The sequence below is a fragment of the Sclerotinia sclerotiorum genome, genomic scaffold (genome assembly GCF_000146945.2).
Source record: "Sclerotinia sclerotiorum 1980 UF-70 scaffold_5 genomic scaffold, whole genome shotgun sequence".
NCBI classification, from domain to species: Eukaryota; Fungi; Ascomycota; class Leotiomycetes; order Helotiales; family Sclerotiniaceae; genus Sclerotinia; species Sclerotinia sclerotiorum.
In genome coordinates this window covers 1,835,853-1,850,215 of record NW_001820831.1, presented here as the reverse complement: position 1 = coordinate 1,850,215, position 14,363 = coordinate 1,835,853, and the positions used below count along the sequence as shown (strand labels likewise).

General features: G+C 43.7%; 6 protein-coding genes across 6 annotated transcripts; 2 read left to right on the top strand and 4 right to left on the bottom strand.

Annotated features, from left to right (window-relative positions):
- Positions 1–963: 963 nt before the first annotated feature.
- On the bottom strand, positions 964–2,970 carry SS1G_04683 (predicted protein; the record flags this gene model as incomplete). Its single annotated transcript, XM_001594825.1, has 6 exons — positions 964–1,030; positions 1,307–1,459; positions 1,526–2,337; positions 2,403–2,507; positions 2,579–2,721; positions 2,799–2,970. 6 exons carry the CDS (start codon positions 2,968–2,970, stop codon positions 964–966), a joined length of 1,452 nt encoding a protein of 483 aa, XP_001594875.1.
- A 945-nt stretch (positions 2,971–3,915) lies between these two features.
- Positions 3,916–4,680, bottom strand: SS1G_04682 (hypothetical protein; the record flags this gene model as incomplete). The annotated part of the gene is made up of 3 exons (XM_001594824.1): positions 3,916–3,957; positions 4,022–4,265; positions 4,331–4,680. The coding sequence occupies 3 exons, from the start codon at positions 4,678–4,680 to the stop codon at positions 3,916–3,918; spliced, it is 636 nt and encodes a 211-aa protein (XP_001594874.1).
- Positions 4,681–5,330: 650 nt separating this feature from the next.
- On the top strand, positions 5,331–6,124 carry SS1G_04681 (hypothetical protein; the record flags this gene model as incomplete). Its single annotated transcript, XM_001594823.1, has 2 exons — positions 5,331–5,651; positions 5,750–6,124. The coding sequence occupies 2 exons, from the start codon at positions 5,331–5,333 to the stop codon at positions 6,122–6,124; spliced, it is 696 nt and encodes a 231-aa protein (XP_001594873.1).
- A 400-nt stretch (positions 6,125–6,524) lies between these two features.
- SS1G_04680 (hypothetical protein) lies at positions 6,525–7,440 on the bottom strand (the record flags this gene model as incomplete). The annotated part of the gene is made up of 2 exons (XM_001594822.1): positions 6,525–6,545; positions 6,616–7,440. 2 exons carry the CDS (start codon positions 7,438–7,440, stop codon positions 6,525–6,527), a joined length of 846 nt encoding a protein of 281 aa, XP_001594872.1.
- Positions 7,441–7,949: 509 nt separating this feature from the next.
- On the top strand, positions 7,950–8,816 carry SS1G_04679 (hypothetical protein; the record flags this gene model as incomplete). The annotated part of the gene is made up of 3 exons (XM_001594821.1): positions 7,950–8,040; positions 8,136–8,256; positions 8,408–8,816. 3 exons carry the CDS (start codon positions 7,950–7,952, stop codon positions 8,814–8,816), a joined length of 621 nt encoding a protein of 206 aa, XP_001594871.1.
- Positions 8,817–9,253: 437 nt separating this feature from the next.
- Positions 9,254–12,165, bottom strand: SS1G_04678 (hypothetical protein; the record flags this gene model as incomplete). Its single annotated transcript, XM_001594820.1, has 3 exons — positions 9,254–11,326; positions 11,422–11,851; positions 11,933–12,165. 3 exons carry the CDS (start codon positions 12,163–12,165, stop codon positions 9,254–9,256), a joined length of 2,736 nt encoding a protein of 911 aa, XP_001594870.1.
- Positions 12,166–14,363: the final 2,198 nt, after the last annotated feature.

Here is a 14,363-nt window from a genome sequence, read left to right as displayed (position 1 = left end):
AGTAGCTCCTACAATATTTTCCACTCCCTTCATCTTCCTTCCAAAACGAAAAACCTCAAATATAAAACCACAAACACTTGCAGCCACACGCTCCCTCCCCAGAGTACTTCAAAGACCCGCATGCTTCAAATATCCAACATCCCATTCCAACTCCGATATCCAATTCTACTTCCAAAATAACAATCCCTTCTAATTACCTATCTGAAATCCCATAAATACAAAGTCCTCCCTTCTAAAAACCTAACTCATAATTACTATGTAACCTAATTAATCCATTTGTTAAAAATGTATATATAGGATATTAAAATGCTCTTTAATTTATATTATAAAGTCGTGACTCATGAACCAGCTTTGAAATACAATCTATATAACCTGTTCTGCTTATTAGTGCTTTGTGAGGCTTATTAGGTAGATAGCTAATCAAGATCTTATATTGGTTATATATTTTACCAGGCGCGCGGGGGTTTGGGATGTGGGGGGGGGGAAACACTTTACTGCGGATCTGATCTTACATTGTATTATAAGAAGTTTTAATAACTCACTCGCTGTTCAGCGATATGAGTGAGTGAGTATCTATCATGCTGAGGCTTACTATCACTTCCTTTTTAAATTTCTCAATACTCAAATACTCAAATACTCAAATACTCAAATATTTCGAAAACAAGTATATATGTATATTTATAAACTATTACTGCATAACATAACATAGCATAACATAAATCATACCAGCCCAGTGAGACAGGGAATTTTAAAATTCTTATTCCGAATTCCCTATTCAGGGTATCTCATGTCCTCTTCTTTCAAAGAACCCAAACCAAACCAAACTGAATCGCATCAACACCCGCTGTCCGGTAGTAGGTATGTATATATATGTATACCATCCATTCCCCAATTCCCAACTCCAATCAATGCCCCTTTGAGAGAAACGAAAAAAAGAAAAGTACTTGAGATTTCAACTAATATTCATCTTGATTCTCCTTCATCCCAAAAGAATGTATTTCCACCCTGGTGATCTTGATCAGTTATCCTTCTGTTGATGTGATAGATTAGTTAGTGTGTATCCGATACGAAGTAAGTATAACCGTCTATTCATGTTGTATGTAGTAAGAGCTGTGTCTACATGACACGGCACAACATATTGCAACGCCCAAGTAACCAAAAGAAAGAAAGAAAGGTATGATTTGTACGAAAACCCTCGAAGAAAAAAAAAAAAGGACAAGAGAGAAAAAAGATAACAAGGTAGGTAAGATAACAAACCCACCAATAAAACTAGCAAAGGGAAAGAGAAAAATCACTCAATATTCACATTTCCGGATCATCGTAACGTTCATGAGTATGAGTATGAGTACGTTCATAGCCGCGCGTACCATTTTGATCTTGATGCGTTGCTAATTCGTGAGGTCCCGACGATGAAGTGTTAGAATGGAAATGATTCGGGGGTCCAGGGGAGGGAGATGGTCTTTGAAGGGGTTAGTTGGTGGTATATCAATGGGGGATATGGAGGAAAGATTATGGAGTAAGTTACCTTAATCCCCTCAACTTCTCACTTTCCCCCACCCCCACCTGAACACCCAAAGTCCCAGGAATCCCAGGACTATTCGTTAAACTCCCACCTCCATTCCCACCCGTATTCCCCTGTTGATAACTCGGGCTCCTACTTCCTCCCCTACCATTTGCAGCGCCAACCCCCGTCCCACTCCCAGTACCCTCCAAATTCAACGTCGGAATCACCATTCCATATTCATCAGCCCCAGGACTCCGACTGCGACTTCGCACATAACCTTCACTTCCCACGTGGGAATCAGAGAGATGAGAATGATTCTCACTTCCCGCGCCAGAAAATTGTCCTAGGCCTCGAATTTCATTTTCGGTCATGAGATGGCGGGGTTTACTGTAATATGTTGTTTCGGAAAGCGATGCTGAGGGGGGCATGTAAGATGGGGTATTTGGACCACCTGGATGATGGATATGCGGATGAGAGCTCATGTTTGGTGGGCGGGAGTTGTGGTGCAATATTTCTTTGATTGTGTGTTGGCGGCCGCATAGATAGAGCAGTGCACTGGCTAGGACGACGAGTGCGGATGCGCCGATGACTATTCCTGCTATGGCGCCTGGAGATAGTTTTGAGGGTGAAGAGGAGGGTGAGGGATCTGTGACAACGATTGCGGCAGGAGAGCTGCTTGTGCTGGGAGGTTGGTTTGGGGATGAGGTGGAGGTCGGATGTGTAGTCGAGGTTAAGGAAGCTTCCGCTTCGACGGGGAAATTTTCACCGGGACTAAATTGTAAGGAGGATTTCTTCGCATATGCCAATTGATTTGCGAGTGTTTGAGTTGAGTTCTAACATTGAACAGTGAGTATGCGAAACTAAACATCGTTCATTGAGATAAGACGATTGCACATACAGCATTAATCACACCAATCATTCCCTCCTCATGACAAGCACCTGGAGACGAACAGTAGAAGAAGATCGGATTCGTATCATTAACCACGACTTGGAATTTCGGAGGCTAGATTATCTCAAATTAGACTATGCAATGCCAAATTTCCTACTATCTTCAATGATTGTGATTGTACAAACATCATTTAACACGACATTGATTGGATGAAAACCACTCCAAAAGCCTTTCTTGTTGATACCCGTAACTTCATATGGAATGCATGCTCTATTGCTTCCATATTCTGCCCTTGCGACCGAATGATTCTGAGGATAGAATCGGAATTCTAAAAGATTCATGAATCGATTAGTATGTCCCATACAACATATGATTATAACGACTTCGTTCCTAAAAAGTGCATACCTATTACATCACTAACATTCGCAGCCAATTCCGTCGGCGTAAACTGCAATCCTTCTATTCCTACCGAAACTATATGCGTCGGCACTGCACTAGACGTAGTAGTCGAGTGTGCCTCAACCTTATTCCGAAGCAAAACCAGCAGCGCTAAACATGGAATTAAAAGTTTCAACATGTTTCATACAAATCATATCTGATGGTATGGATTTCAGAAAGAAATGATCACACCAGAACACAAACGAATACAAAAACAGAAAGAGAATTCAGGTAATGAGGAAGGCAAACATGGCAAGTGAGCAGAGGTAATTGTCCCACTATCGCTAATCCGGGCAGACCAACGATGTTTCTATGAAAAGCATGCCCAGATGGGCTTTGCTCTTTGCGAAGATAGCTAAGCCTCGATGGCTGTTTGCTATCAGCTATTTTGCCTATTTTCATATCAAGACGTCTCGGGAAAAGTTCCTTGTCCGCCGCCAAACTTGGCAAGATACCCCTCTCCAAATCCCTGAATATCGGACTTCCTAATATGTGAAATGGTTTTCTTATAACTTGAAATTCCTCCGCAGTGAATGGGTTATAACATGTACTCATCTTTCTAGGTACCTTGACACAGTTACTTGTGCTCTTCTGGGTATATCTGTAAGATGCGCGGCTTGAAAAGTCAAGGCCGAAATGTGACGTTAGCATATGAGAGGTTAGGCGTCCAATCGGTGATGATTGCCAAGTTGAGCTGAGATGATGAAAAGCTTGGACTAGAGAACGAAAACATTTGAAATCTTGAAATGTCACTCTGAAGTACCACTACTCCGGTTGAAAATCCAAGCAGTATTTTAGTCAGGTTCCAATATGTCGTAATGCTTATGTTACGTCGTACATTTTAAGTTATATATTTCAATCCGCGTCCAATAATAGGTAACTCAAATTTGAGTGAGCATCACTCTCTATTGTGCGCATCCCTATGCAAATTCTTGCTCGTTGTACACTTTCTCAATTGATGGTAGCTCTTCCTATTTGCCATACCAAAAGCAAAGCTTGTTATCACATCCTAGTGGTCGTCCTTGGTTTCACGAAGGAGCGAAAAACCTGCAATAAGCAGATACAATGATAATTTTCCGATTTCTTATACCACACGCTCGAAGGTTTTTTGTATCGGTTTTGCGGCCTATTTTCAATCAGCATGGGAATTCTATCTTTCCCAATGAAGTTACAACAAGATTCACACTCACATCAATAAATTTCTCCAAATCTTTGTCAAGATTCGCTAGATCATCCTTCCTCTTCTTATTATCGGCAATCAATCCTTGTTTCTTCTTTAAGAGTCCTTGTCTTTGTTCCTCCAACTTCAATCTCTCTTGATGTTCGTGATCTATCCTTGCAATCATAAGCGCATTCTCATCAGCATCAGCATGTTCCGGATGTTGGGCTAAGAATTCATCAACAGGTATCAGGGGAAGTTGCTGATATTTGTGACTGTGAAAAAGTAGTGTTAGCATTGGTGCCACGACGACAAACATGCAAATTAAAAGAGAACCAACTCATATGATTCGCAAGCAGCAATCTCTCCTTGTAGATGCCGCTGTTCATAGTATAAATTTTGTAGTTGTAAATGCAGCCTATCTACTTCCTGACGTGCTTCCGCGGTTAAAGCCTTTGTTTCTCGGGCGCCAGCATGAGAATCACGATGTAAACCTCTCAACTGTGCGAGGTATGTGAGGAGTAGTTTTTGTTGTTTAGAGATTTGCAGTAGGACTTCGTTTGAAGGAGCGGAAGTAGTAGAGGCTGTCGATACGAAGTCTAGGAGAGCAATTGCTTGTTCCCGCGTTTGATTTGAGGTCTCAAGGGCAAGTTTAAGAGATGGATCTGTAACTATCTCGTCGATAGCCATTGTGGTGAGATTGTTGATTAAGAATTAAATTTGTATGTAAAAATCCCGAGGTGGTAACTTGTATAATGGTTTGTATGAAGGAGTGATTTGTTTGAGAGAAATTGAAGTTACAGCCTTCTCATTCGTAAGGCTGAAGTCGGAGCTATCTTAGCCTTATTTCTGCATTTCTGCATCTTACATAACCAGATAATTTATGCTGGGGCCGATGAATTTCTTGGCAACCCCACCATCATCAATTGACCGTTGACTTTTTCTCCTTGCACACAACGATGAGTTTTATATCAACCAACTTTTAATATATCTACCTCATAATAGGTACGAGATATCTTAGGTCATCTTCCCACCATCCCATATTGCATCAATACAAAATCAAGAATAAAATGAATCTGAAAACACGTGTTTTGTATTTTAGTCCAGCCCTAAAGCACTATAGCATAGACTCCACAAAGTCCCAACTCTAACATTTGATTTCCCCACCTCACATATTTTTATTTCATCCATTATTTATTTTACACCTACTCTATCGTCAGAGGCCCACACTCGCTTTCAACAATAAAATAGTTTACCTATCCTACCTCCCATGACCAATATAAAACCATAACATAACCACACACAATCTCTTCACCATCTCAATTCAACCAAAAGCAAAAATGACACCCCCTCCAACCAAAGCAACCGTTCTCATCTCCGGTACTGGCACCAATCTTCAAGCTCTCATCGATGCTTCGCAAGGGACCAATGACGCGCAACCTACCATGCCGTATTTAAACATAATTCGAGTTATCTCAAATCGAAAGGGCGTGGAAGGGCTGAAGAAGGCAGAAAGAGCTCACATCCCAACTACATATCACAATCTGTTGGCTGGAAAGTATCACAAAAAAGATGAGAAGGACCCCGCCGTGATACAAGCTGCACGAGAAAAGTATGATGCGGACCTTGCGGATCTCGTGATTGCTGATCAACCTGATATTGTAAGTCAATTACCTTTACTATTTTTCATATCTACCCGTTCCAATGTTCAAGTCACCTCAATGTTCAGCACCACCGAAATGGTTCTAACAATTACCAGATTATCTGTGCTGGTTGGATGCATATCCTCGCACCAACATTCATTGACCCCTTAACTGCAAAAAACATACCCATCATAAACCTTCATCCTGCACTTCCAGGAAAATATGATGGGGCTAATGCTATCAAACGGGCACATGATGACTTCGAACTTGGCAAGTTGGAGAATAACAGGACGGGCATAATGATTCATTATGTGATTAGTGAAGTCGATCGAGGAACACCAATATTGGTGAGAGAAGTGGAGTGCAAGAGTTCCGAAACTTTAGAAAAGCTCGAGGCGAGAATGCATGAAGTAGAGCACAAACTTATCGTTGAGGGGACAGCGATGGCAATAAAAGAGCTCTGGACTCAGAGAAGTAGTGTAAACGCTTGAAATTGTTATTTTAAGAATAGCAATTATTAATAACCCCCCTTTGCACATTGCTTAGCGCTGCTGAGCAGCGACCAGATTTTTACACGCTGAAGATCATTCAATTTCTCTCGGCCTTTCGATCTCACAAAACCAATCAAGCTCCTAGATGAAGCTGGCAAATAGTTCTGTCAGGATCCGCCACCGTCGTTATAGAGTTAATTTCGCGGGGGAATTACGGCTTCCCTCGACAACATTCGGAACTGGTTTCTGAGGAATGTATTCCCTCTGGCAAAGAGGGAAGGGCGCTGCTGTTGGGCCTGCTCGGGCTGTTCGTCACCTGTCCTTCGACGCTGGACCCATTTCATATACATTTTAATATCCTTCCTAATCACTCTTGGCATAGCGGTGCCTTCTATACATGTCAAGATGCGAGCGACACTACCTTTGGGGTTTGACTACACACAAGTTAGCAAATGGTAGAGCACAACAGAGTCTTTGCCTAGAATTCTTACAGTAGTAGCCATTGTCCACTCTATTTCTCCCTGAGGGAGAATACGAAACTGTTCGATGGCTGCATAGGCCGCAACAACTTGTTTCTTTTCTTTTGATAATTGGGCCCACGTGGTTGTCTCGAAATCGATTATAGGTATTGAGATAACTAGGAACTCATTTCCGTTAGAGCTGCCCGGCGACGCAGTGATCAATACCACAGGGAACGTCCGCTTATTTATTATCACGGGCATTTTATGCCTCATTTCCACGACAGCCATTGTGATATTGTTCCATTGTTCACCACCACTGTCAACAATGAGGTTGTTCGTATTCCAGCGCATGCATTGTTTAGCGGTCACATCGTCCGAAACCGCCTCCTCTGTAAGGGCATGATTCTCTTTGATGTCTACAGTAACTTGGTCCCAAGTAGCTGAACCTCGTGTATCCTGATTATCATGAAAACTTCTTCTAGCATACCAGACCTCCTTATTATCTACTAGCGGAAGCTGACTGTACACTCTCCTTCTGTTGATATCCCTGGCAGGAATGACGCGCTTAAGGAACAGAATGCGCTTCTTACCGAAGAGAGTAGTCGAACGTTTGTCAAGGTCCCAACTATCATCCAACCCCATGCCATCGATGAATAAACTTGATTCCCTCAGAACATCTGTGATGAACGCCTCCGCACCCCGTGTAGGATGTATTTGTGTATTAGTATTCAACTTCTCTTCTGTTCCGTCTGGATGAATGCCTATGCCACCCAACGGCAAAGCAGAATAAGGCAGTCCTCGCAATCGAACCATAGGTCCAATGGTGGAATTGGGATGACCGGTAGACTGCGACATGGTGATGAGTATAGTCTTAAGATGTCCTATTAATCAAGCAAAGTAGAAATAGTGGTAACGAGCGTGATATCAATCAAGAATGATGCCAATGAAGAATACTGTGAAGCAAGTATGTAGCCAAAGCGAATGTAATATCAATTAAGTCTGCTTTCGAGTAAGTTTGTAGTGAAGCAAGTATGTTGTTTATTAGAAGAAGATAAATGAAGAATCTACAGCTTTTAAATCAAAACAATCCATTATTCTCACACGGGAAAGTACCATCTTCCCATCGTGCCCTCCCTCCCTGACTGAGCCCTCTCTAATCGGGAAGTGTGAAACTGTACGGAGCAGGTTAGATGGTCCAAGCTTCATTCATCCATCCATCCATCCCACAAGGTCAACAACGATTGATCAATGCATTCCTTCCTCCACCCCACCAAAACCCCTCCGACCTCTCCAGACCAAAGCCAGCCAGCCAAATCACCCACTCACATAACAAAAACACTCAAAACACATCTAAACCACCCACCATGGATACTTCACTCAAAGGACCAGGAGAAGCTCAAAAGCACGATGGAAGTGCCCTTCGTATTGGAATCGTACATGCGAGATGGAATACCTGTGAGTAATCTCTCGAATACAATAAAACCATCCCATCCCCCTTCATTCAGCCGTACACCGCATTTACCATCCGCTAACCACCACTTACGCCTCAGCTATAATCGAGCCGCTTCTCGCTGGGACGAAGAAAACTTTACTGGCAAGTGGTGTGAAGGAATCCAATATCGTCGTGCAATCCGTGCCGGGGAGTTGGGAGTTACCAATTGCTTGCTCAAAGTACGTGTTTCTCGTTATATATTCATATTCATTGCGTTTATCCCTTTATCTATCTATTCCTTCACTCCCGAGAATCTTCAACCTTCAACCTCAACCCCGGATCCTAATACTAGTCAATCAAAACTAACCATTCCACTCCACTCCATCCTAGACTCTACTCAGCCTCGCAAATCCAATCCACCCAAACCTCCTCACTTTCCGCGGGCGACCTCCTCGGCTCCTCAACCACCGATCTTACTTCCCTCTCCACGCAACCACAAAGTGCATCGACTGCTCCCTTCGACGCCATTATTGCGATTGGCTGCCTCATTAAAGGCGAAACCATGCATTTTGAATACATAGCTGATAGCGTTTCGCACGCCCTCATGCGCGTCCAATTGGACATGGGTGTTCCGCTCATCTTTGGTTTGTTGACCGTGCTTACTGAGGAGCAGGCTCTTATGAGGGCTGGCGTGGGTGCGACCGGGAATGGAGGCCATAATCATGGTGAGGATTGGGGTGCTGCGGCTGTGGAGCTGGGGGTTAAGAGAAGGGAGTGGGCTGCAGGAAAGATTGCGTGAGGGAGAGAAGGATGCAATAGATAGTATGGTCTGTCCAAGTGATCGAAGGAGAGGAAAGACATGAATGATTCGACAATTGGATGATTGTAGGCGTTTGATGTGTGTTTGAGACCAAAGTCGTTTTGGTTATAGATTTGGTTCACTAAAATCAGGCATAGGCTTGCATTAAATCAAGAATAAAAAAAGAGTCATTTATTAAGTAGATGGTACGAGAGATCGATCATTAAATAATAAGAAAAATCAAAAAGAAACAAAATCCGCCCAGATCAGAAATTATATTACTACTATACAAAGCAGTCATGCCAGAGGTATGATTTCCAGTTCAATGCTCCCAAGTCTTCCAACGCCAAAGTTTTCATGCTATATATCACAAAGCTGTCCCCTTCAAATGCAAATGCATACGCATCTAAAACCAAGATACCCCGCCCATGAAATTATTATTGCGTGTAACCAAGCATTTCCGATAAACCACTGGTATCCTTCTTTGATTTCCAAAGAGATCTCTTTTGCTCTCTCTTCTTTTTCATTTCCGCCCACGCTTCCTCGTCATCTTCGTCGTCATTATCTACCCTTTGAACGGTCTTGATCGTGGTTGAGGCATGCTTGTTTTCCCAACCCCCCTGTGCACCTGGCATGGTTGAGTCTTTTGGCTTGGCTTCAGTTGGGGGACTGTGTGAAACTGGTCTGTATCGGCCAGGTAATCCAACGTTGCTGCGTTCAGAAGGTGCTATTGACGGAGCATAACCATTGCCCTGAGCGTGTATTGACGATGCATATCCTTGACCTTGCTGCTGTAACCAAGGCATACCAGAAGGCTCAAGCATACTCATGGTACGTTGTGCATTTTCTGGTCGGAGATTTGGTCCAGAATTGCTAGTGGTCAACTGCTGACTTGTAGGTCGTTGCATTTCACCAAAGTTTGGCTGAGACATGTGACCTAATTGACCCAATTGACCCAATGGCCCGAGTTGCGGTGCACCACCGGCCTGTGGAGCGGGTTTTCCATTCTGGTTGGTTGCCATCATTTGCATGAATTGCATTTGCATCTCCATGAATGACTGCATCTGCTCAGTCATACGGATCTGAGCTTGGTCACCAGGACTGAGCATTGGTTGAGGCATTGCACCCATAGGTCCCACCTGGCCCATTCCTAGCGCGCCAGCACCCATAGGCATCTGCCCCATCATTGGTGGAGGAACCATGCCAGTAAAGCCGCCAGGAGGCATTTGACCATATCCAGGGTTTGGGCTACCCCTTCGCATGGCTCGAGAACGTTCTTCTGTGGCAATGACACCTACGAGACCTCCTGGAGGAGCACCTCTGTTAGGAATGCTGTGAACGGACCCAGGACCACCATTTCCAAATGCCAATGACTCCCTATTAGCTGGATACACAAGGCCTGCTCCAACATAAGGGTCTTGTGGTAGATTGCGAGCAAATACAGGCAAAGGTCCACCGATACCTGGGACACCTTGAGCTGCTCCCCTGAGATTTGGATTAGATCCCATGCTAGTTAACCTGCTTGTAGGTGGTTTGTTCTTATTGGGGAATCCATGAGCAGCAAGAATGGCCAGAGGAACTTCTTCATCCTCCTCCTCTCCATCCTCCGTCGGAACATCGAGTACCAAGTTGGGTGTACTTTGGCTGCTAAACATTGAAGGTCGAGGTGCTGGCGCGGGTGTCGATTCTCCGGTAACTTTCATCATCTGTTGCCTATACACTGACATGTGAGCCTCCTGCTTCCGTCGTTGCTTGGCAGCATTTTTGCTCTTCTCTGCTTCGTCCTCATCATCCTCATAATTTTCCTCATCTTCCTCCTCGGCTTCCTCATCTTTCAGGCGCCCGCCGACGCTTCGCAAACGCTCTTGATCTTGTCTGTAACGCTCGAATTGTGCTGGTGTCATGACCTTGTTTAGAGGAGCTTGTTTCGAAGGAGGTGGGGATTCCGACTTTTCTTGGAATTGCTGGGCTAAATCGGCGGATTCGAAGAGATCTTCATCCTCATCCGGCTCAAGGAGTTGTGTTTTTGCGGTCGGTTTGGCATTGTATGCAGCTTGCGAAGGGAGTGCCCAGCTCTTACGGGCCGGAGGATTACTTGGTGCTTCACCCAGATTCTTGCTCGCATGAATTGAATCACGCAAGAGTGCAGCGTCCTCGTCGACGCTATCAAAATCTAATGTAGATTGGCGGCGCATGGAGATAGCACTACTTCTCTTGAGTGAGGAATCAGGGCGAGGCGCACTCGACCGCGGCCTTGGGATGGCTTGGTTCCCGTCAGTTTGATGAAGAGGTCCGTGCCTTGGAACAGGAGGAGGCTGTTGAGAAGGCGGTCCCATATTACGAGTTACCACCGGAGGCGGACTAGTATTTTTCATAAGTCCATCATTTGATCCCCATGAATATGGCGGGTCTTCCACTGGTTTACGTTTATCGAGATTCAGGGGTGAAGGTTGGTTGTTGGCACGATTGGCAGAATACGACTTGAATGCTGGCTCAGGTGGTAGTATTTCCTACGTAAGGTTAGTAAAATTGTAGTCATGTTCAAGATTGGGGCTCGACTTGCAGTGTTTTTAGGAAACCCTCTGCCACCAGGGGAATTTAATACCGCACTTCTACGGTGCGCCATTCCGGCAAACATGTCTCCAAAGTCGTCTCCCATTGTGAGATCCAAGTCTCTATCTCCAAGTTTTGGTGGTGTAGCAGTGCTTGCGTAGCTGGATGCAGTCACAGCGCGAGTACGGATTGAAGTGCTATCGTCTCGGATGGTCGGTGAAGGCGGTAATTCGTCTGATGCTTTTGATGGAGACGCAGTGGCTTTGTTTCTTCCCCATGAAAGAGATCTTCCAGCATTCTTTAGAGAAAAACCTGAGGATGTTTTTGGTGGAAGGGAACCGTCGCCGTGATGTCTATCATGAGATGCTCTCCATTCTTCGTGGCCAGGTGTGTCCATAGAAGAAGGGGCTGTAGACGCTGCACTCAAGCGGGAGGAATTATCTGTGGTAGATGCGGTGTTCGTATTTGATGCTCCACTGCCACTTGAACTTTATCAGCTTATGCCAAGGGTACCCCCTAGTTATAAATCCCCTGAATTTCCCAGGTGGATTCTCAGTACTAACCGATTAACAGTATTAACTTTCATGCCCTCAAAAAGGTTGTCCTCCTTATGTGAATCCGCTGTAACACTTCCTCTAGCAAATTTCACTCCACCGTCGAACGATGGACCAGACTTATGCCCTCCGACTTGAGGACGCTCAAAGACCTTGAAGGAAGATTCGACAGGAGGTTCGGGATTTTCTAAAGCATTTGCTGTTGACTTGCGTCGCCCAAAATTTTTCGGAATTAAAGGCATATAGTTCGTGTTTGGTTACTGGAAGACGAGATTGCCGGTCTCGAGCTTCTCAGTGGTAAGGATCGAAAAAAGGTATCCAAATATGGGATATGAGGCTTGATGCTCTGCGTGTGCTTGATCTGCAAAAGATTGAGCTGCTCGAAGATGAAGTTTTACCCGTCAATGCCGAAGAAAATCGTTATGGACGTCGAGATGAATACGAGAGATTTCGTTGAAATGCGTGCAAGAAAAGATCAGAGAACGGTCTAATGAAGTGGGCACAGACGACGTTAGCAAGGTCCTTTTGGAACAGTGAAATTCAAGGATCCAGTTCAATAGATCGGTAGTTTATGAGAAGTTCAAGCTGTCGTAGGAAGGAATTGGTGTAGCTTTGGGCAAAAGCAAATGTGGTGTATTCGCCGAGCAAATACTCGGAAGGCAAGGATACGGGTGTGTGAATGTTTGTTTGGTGACAGAAAGGTGTTGAACATTTAAACATTCAAGGCCAGGCCAAAGATTGGGTATCAAAAAATGGTAGTGAATGAATATCGATTCTGATAAACATATTCCGCGGGCGCCAAAGACTTTGAAGTTAAGGAGATAGTGTCGGGGGAGTGAGTAATTGAGTCGAATTTTTCAGTTTGTTGATGGGCGCAGTTTAAATATAGAAATTTGAGGGCAGAGCAAAGTGAAGGGGAGATGATAGATAGAAAGCATATTTTGTAATGTTTACTTACCACAAGAGAGAGAAGATGAATCCAAAATACAGCCAACGATGGACGAAAAAGAAAATGAGAAGAAAAGAATAAAAAAGATATCAATGACAATGGAAGAAAAAGCGATGGACTCAAGAGACAAAGTGTCTTCGAACTAGCAAATGCAAATGCAATTCAATGATTGAAGAATTCAATATGAGATTTTGAGGTTAGAAAGATAGAGAGAGAGGAGCAAAACAAGAATTCTTCGATTCTTCTCAATGAGAGACCATGTTAAGGGTACAAAAGTGGAGGTGGAATGTTTTGAAGGAGAGAAATTCATGGATGTGTTGGATGAGTTGAGTGAGGTGAGTGAGTTGAATGGGGTTGGATAGGTGAATTGATTACTGATTGGTCATACTAAAAGCTTGCTAAAAGCCTTTTTTTACTGGGGACCCAAGGATATTTTTATTAGATGCTATAGCGCTTGTAGTGGTTATAGTGGCAATATAGTGGTTACAGTGTTTATAGTGTCTGCCTTTGAGGTCACTGCAGCCTGTAGCCTACCTACTTTGATGCCTAAATGGTGGGAGTGCACCGTAGTTCAGGAGCAGAACACTGTCTTGCTTCACTCTATTGAGCCTGTATTTCTCTTGGTAAGTCTTACTGTGATGAAATGTTACCGGTGCTTGAAGATTAATACAAGGTCGGTGGTAAGTTGGCAAGTTGGATGAAGGTTAAATTTGTGTTGACAAAAGGAAGACTGGTGGAAGCATTTTCCTATCCTCCTCGTTCTCCTATTTCCCAGGAGTTTGGGTGGTTTATATAGTGATTCTAGTAAGATTACCTAGGTTTACATCCCTAGGTATTATTACATACACACATCATTACTCCTTCAACCCTCCTCCTCATCTAATCATCGCTCATATAACCAAACCCTTTTCAACCTCTTCATCACATTTCACTTCTTCACTTCTTCAACCCCGCTTACCATTTCTTCATCACTTACGGAGGATATATCATCATGTATATGCACATACATATGTCCGTATGTATCATTCTTCTTTTGTTCGTTGCCGTGACACTAATGATAAACAAAAAATGCATCATCTTCCAAATCCTTGAGCATGTGGAAAGCATGCACACCTCGATAGGCTGAGAGAAAGAAATTCTATTCCTTTTCTATCTTCTTGCATGATGCCTTTTCCCAAGTCTCTCTTGCCCCTGGTATTTCCTTTCGGTTGTTGCACAAAGAGAATCCTTCATCAATACTCCGTACTCGAGCGTGCGTACCTTGAATCTTATGGTCAATGCCGTGCCGCCATTCAGAGATATTCAGCCATCATAATACGATCAATGTCGTTTGAGTATGATTATACTACTACTACTAGGTACTTTCTACATATGCATTTTGAAGCATATGAAAAAAGTTCATTAATCTATCTTATGCACTCACCTCCTCACCAGATCATTCATCAATGCCTCAATACCCTAAACAACCCGCATCTTACATAACGGACGTAC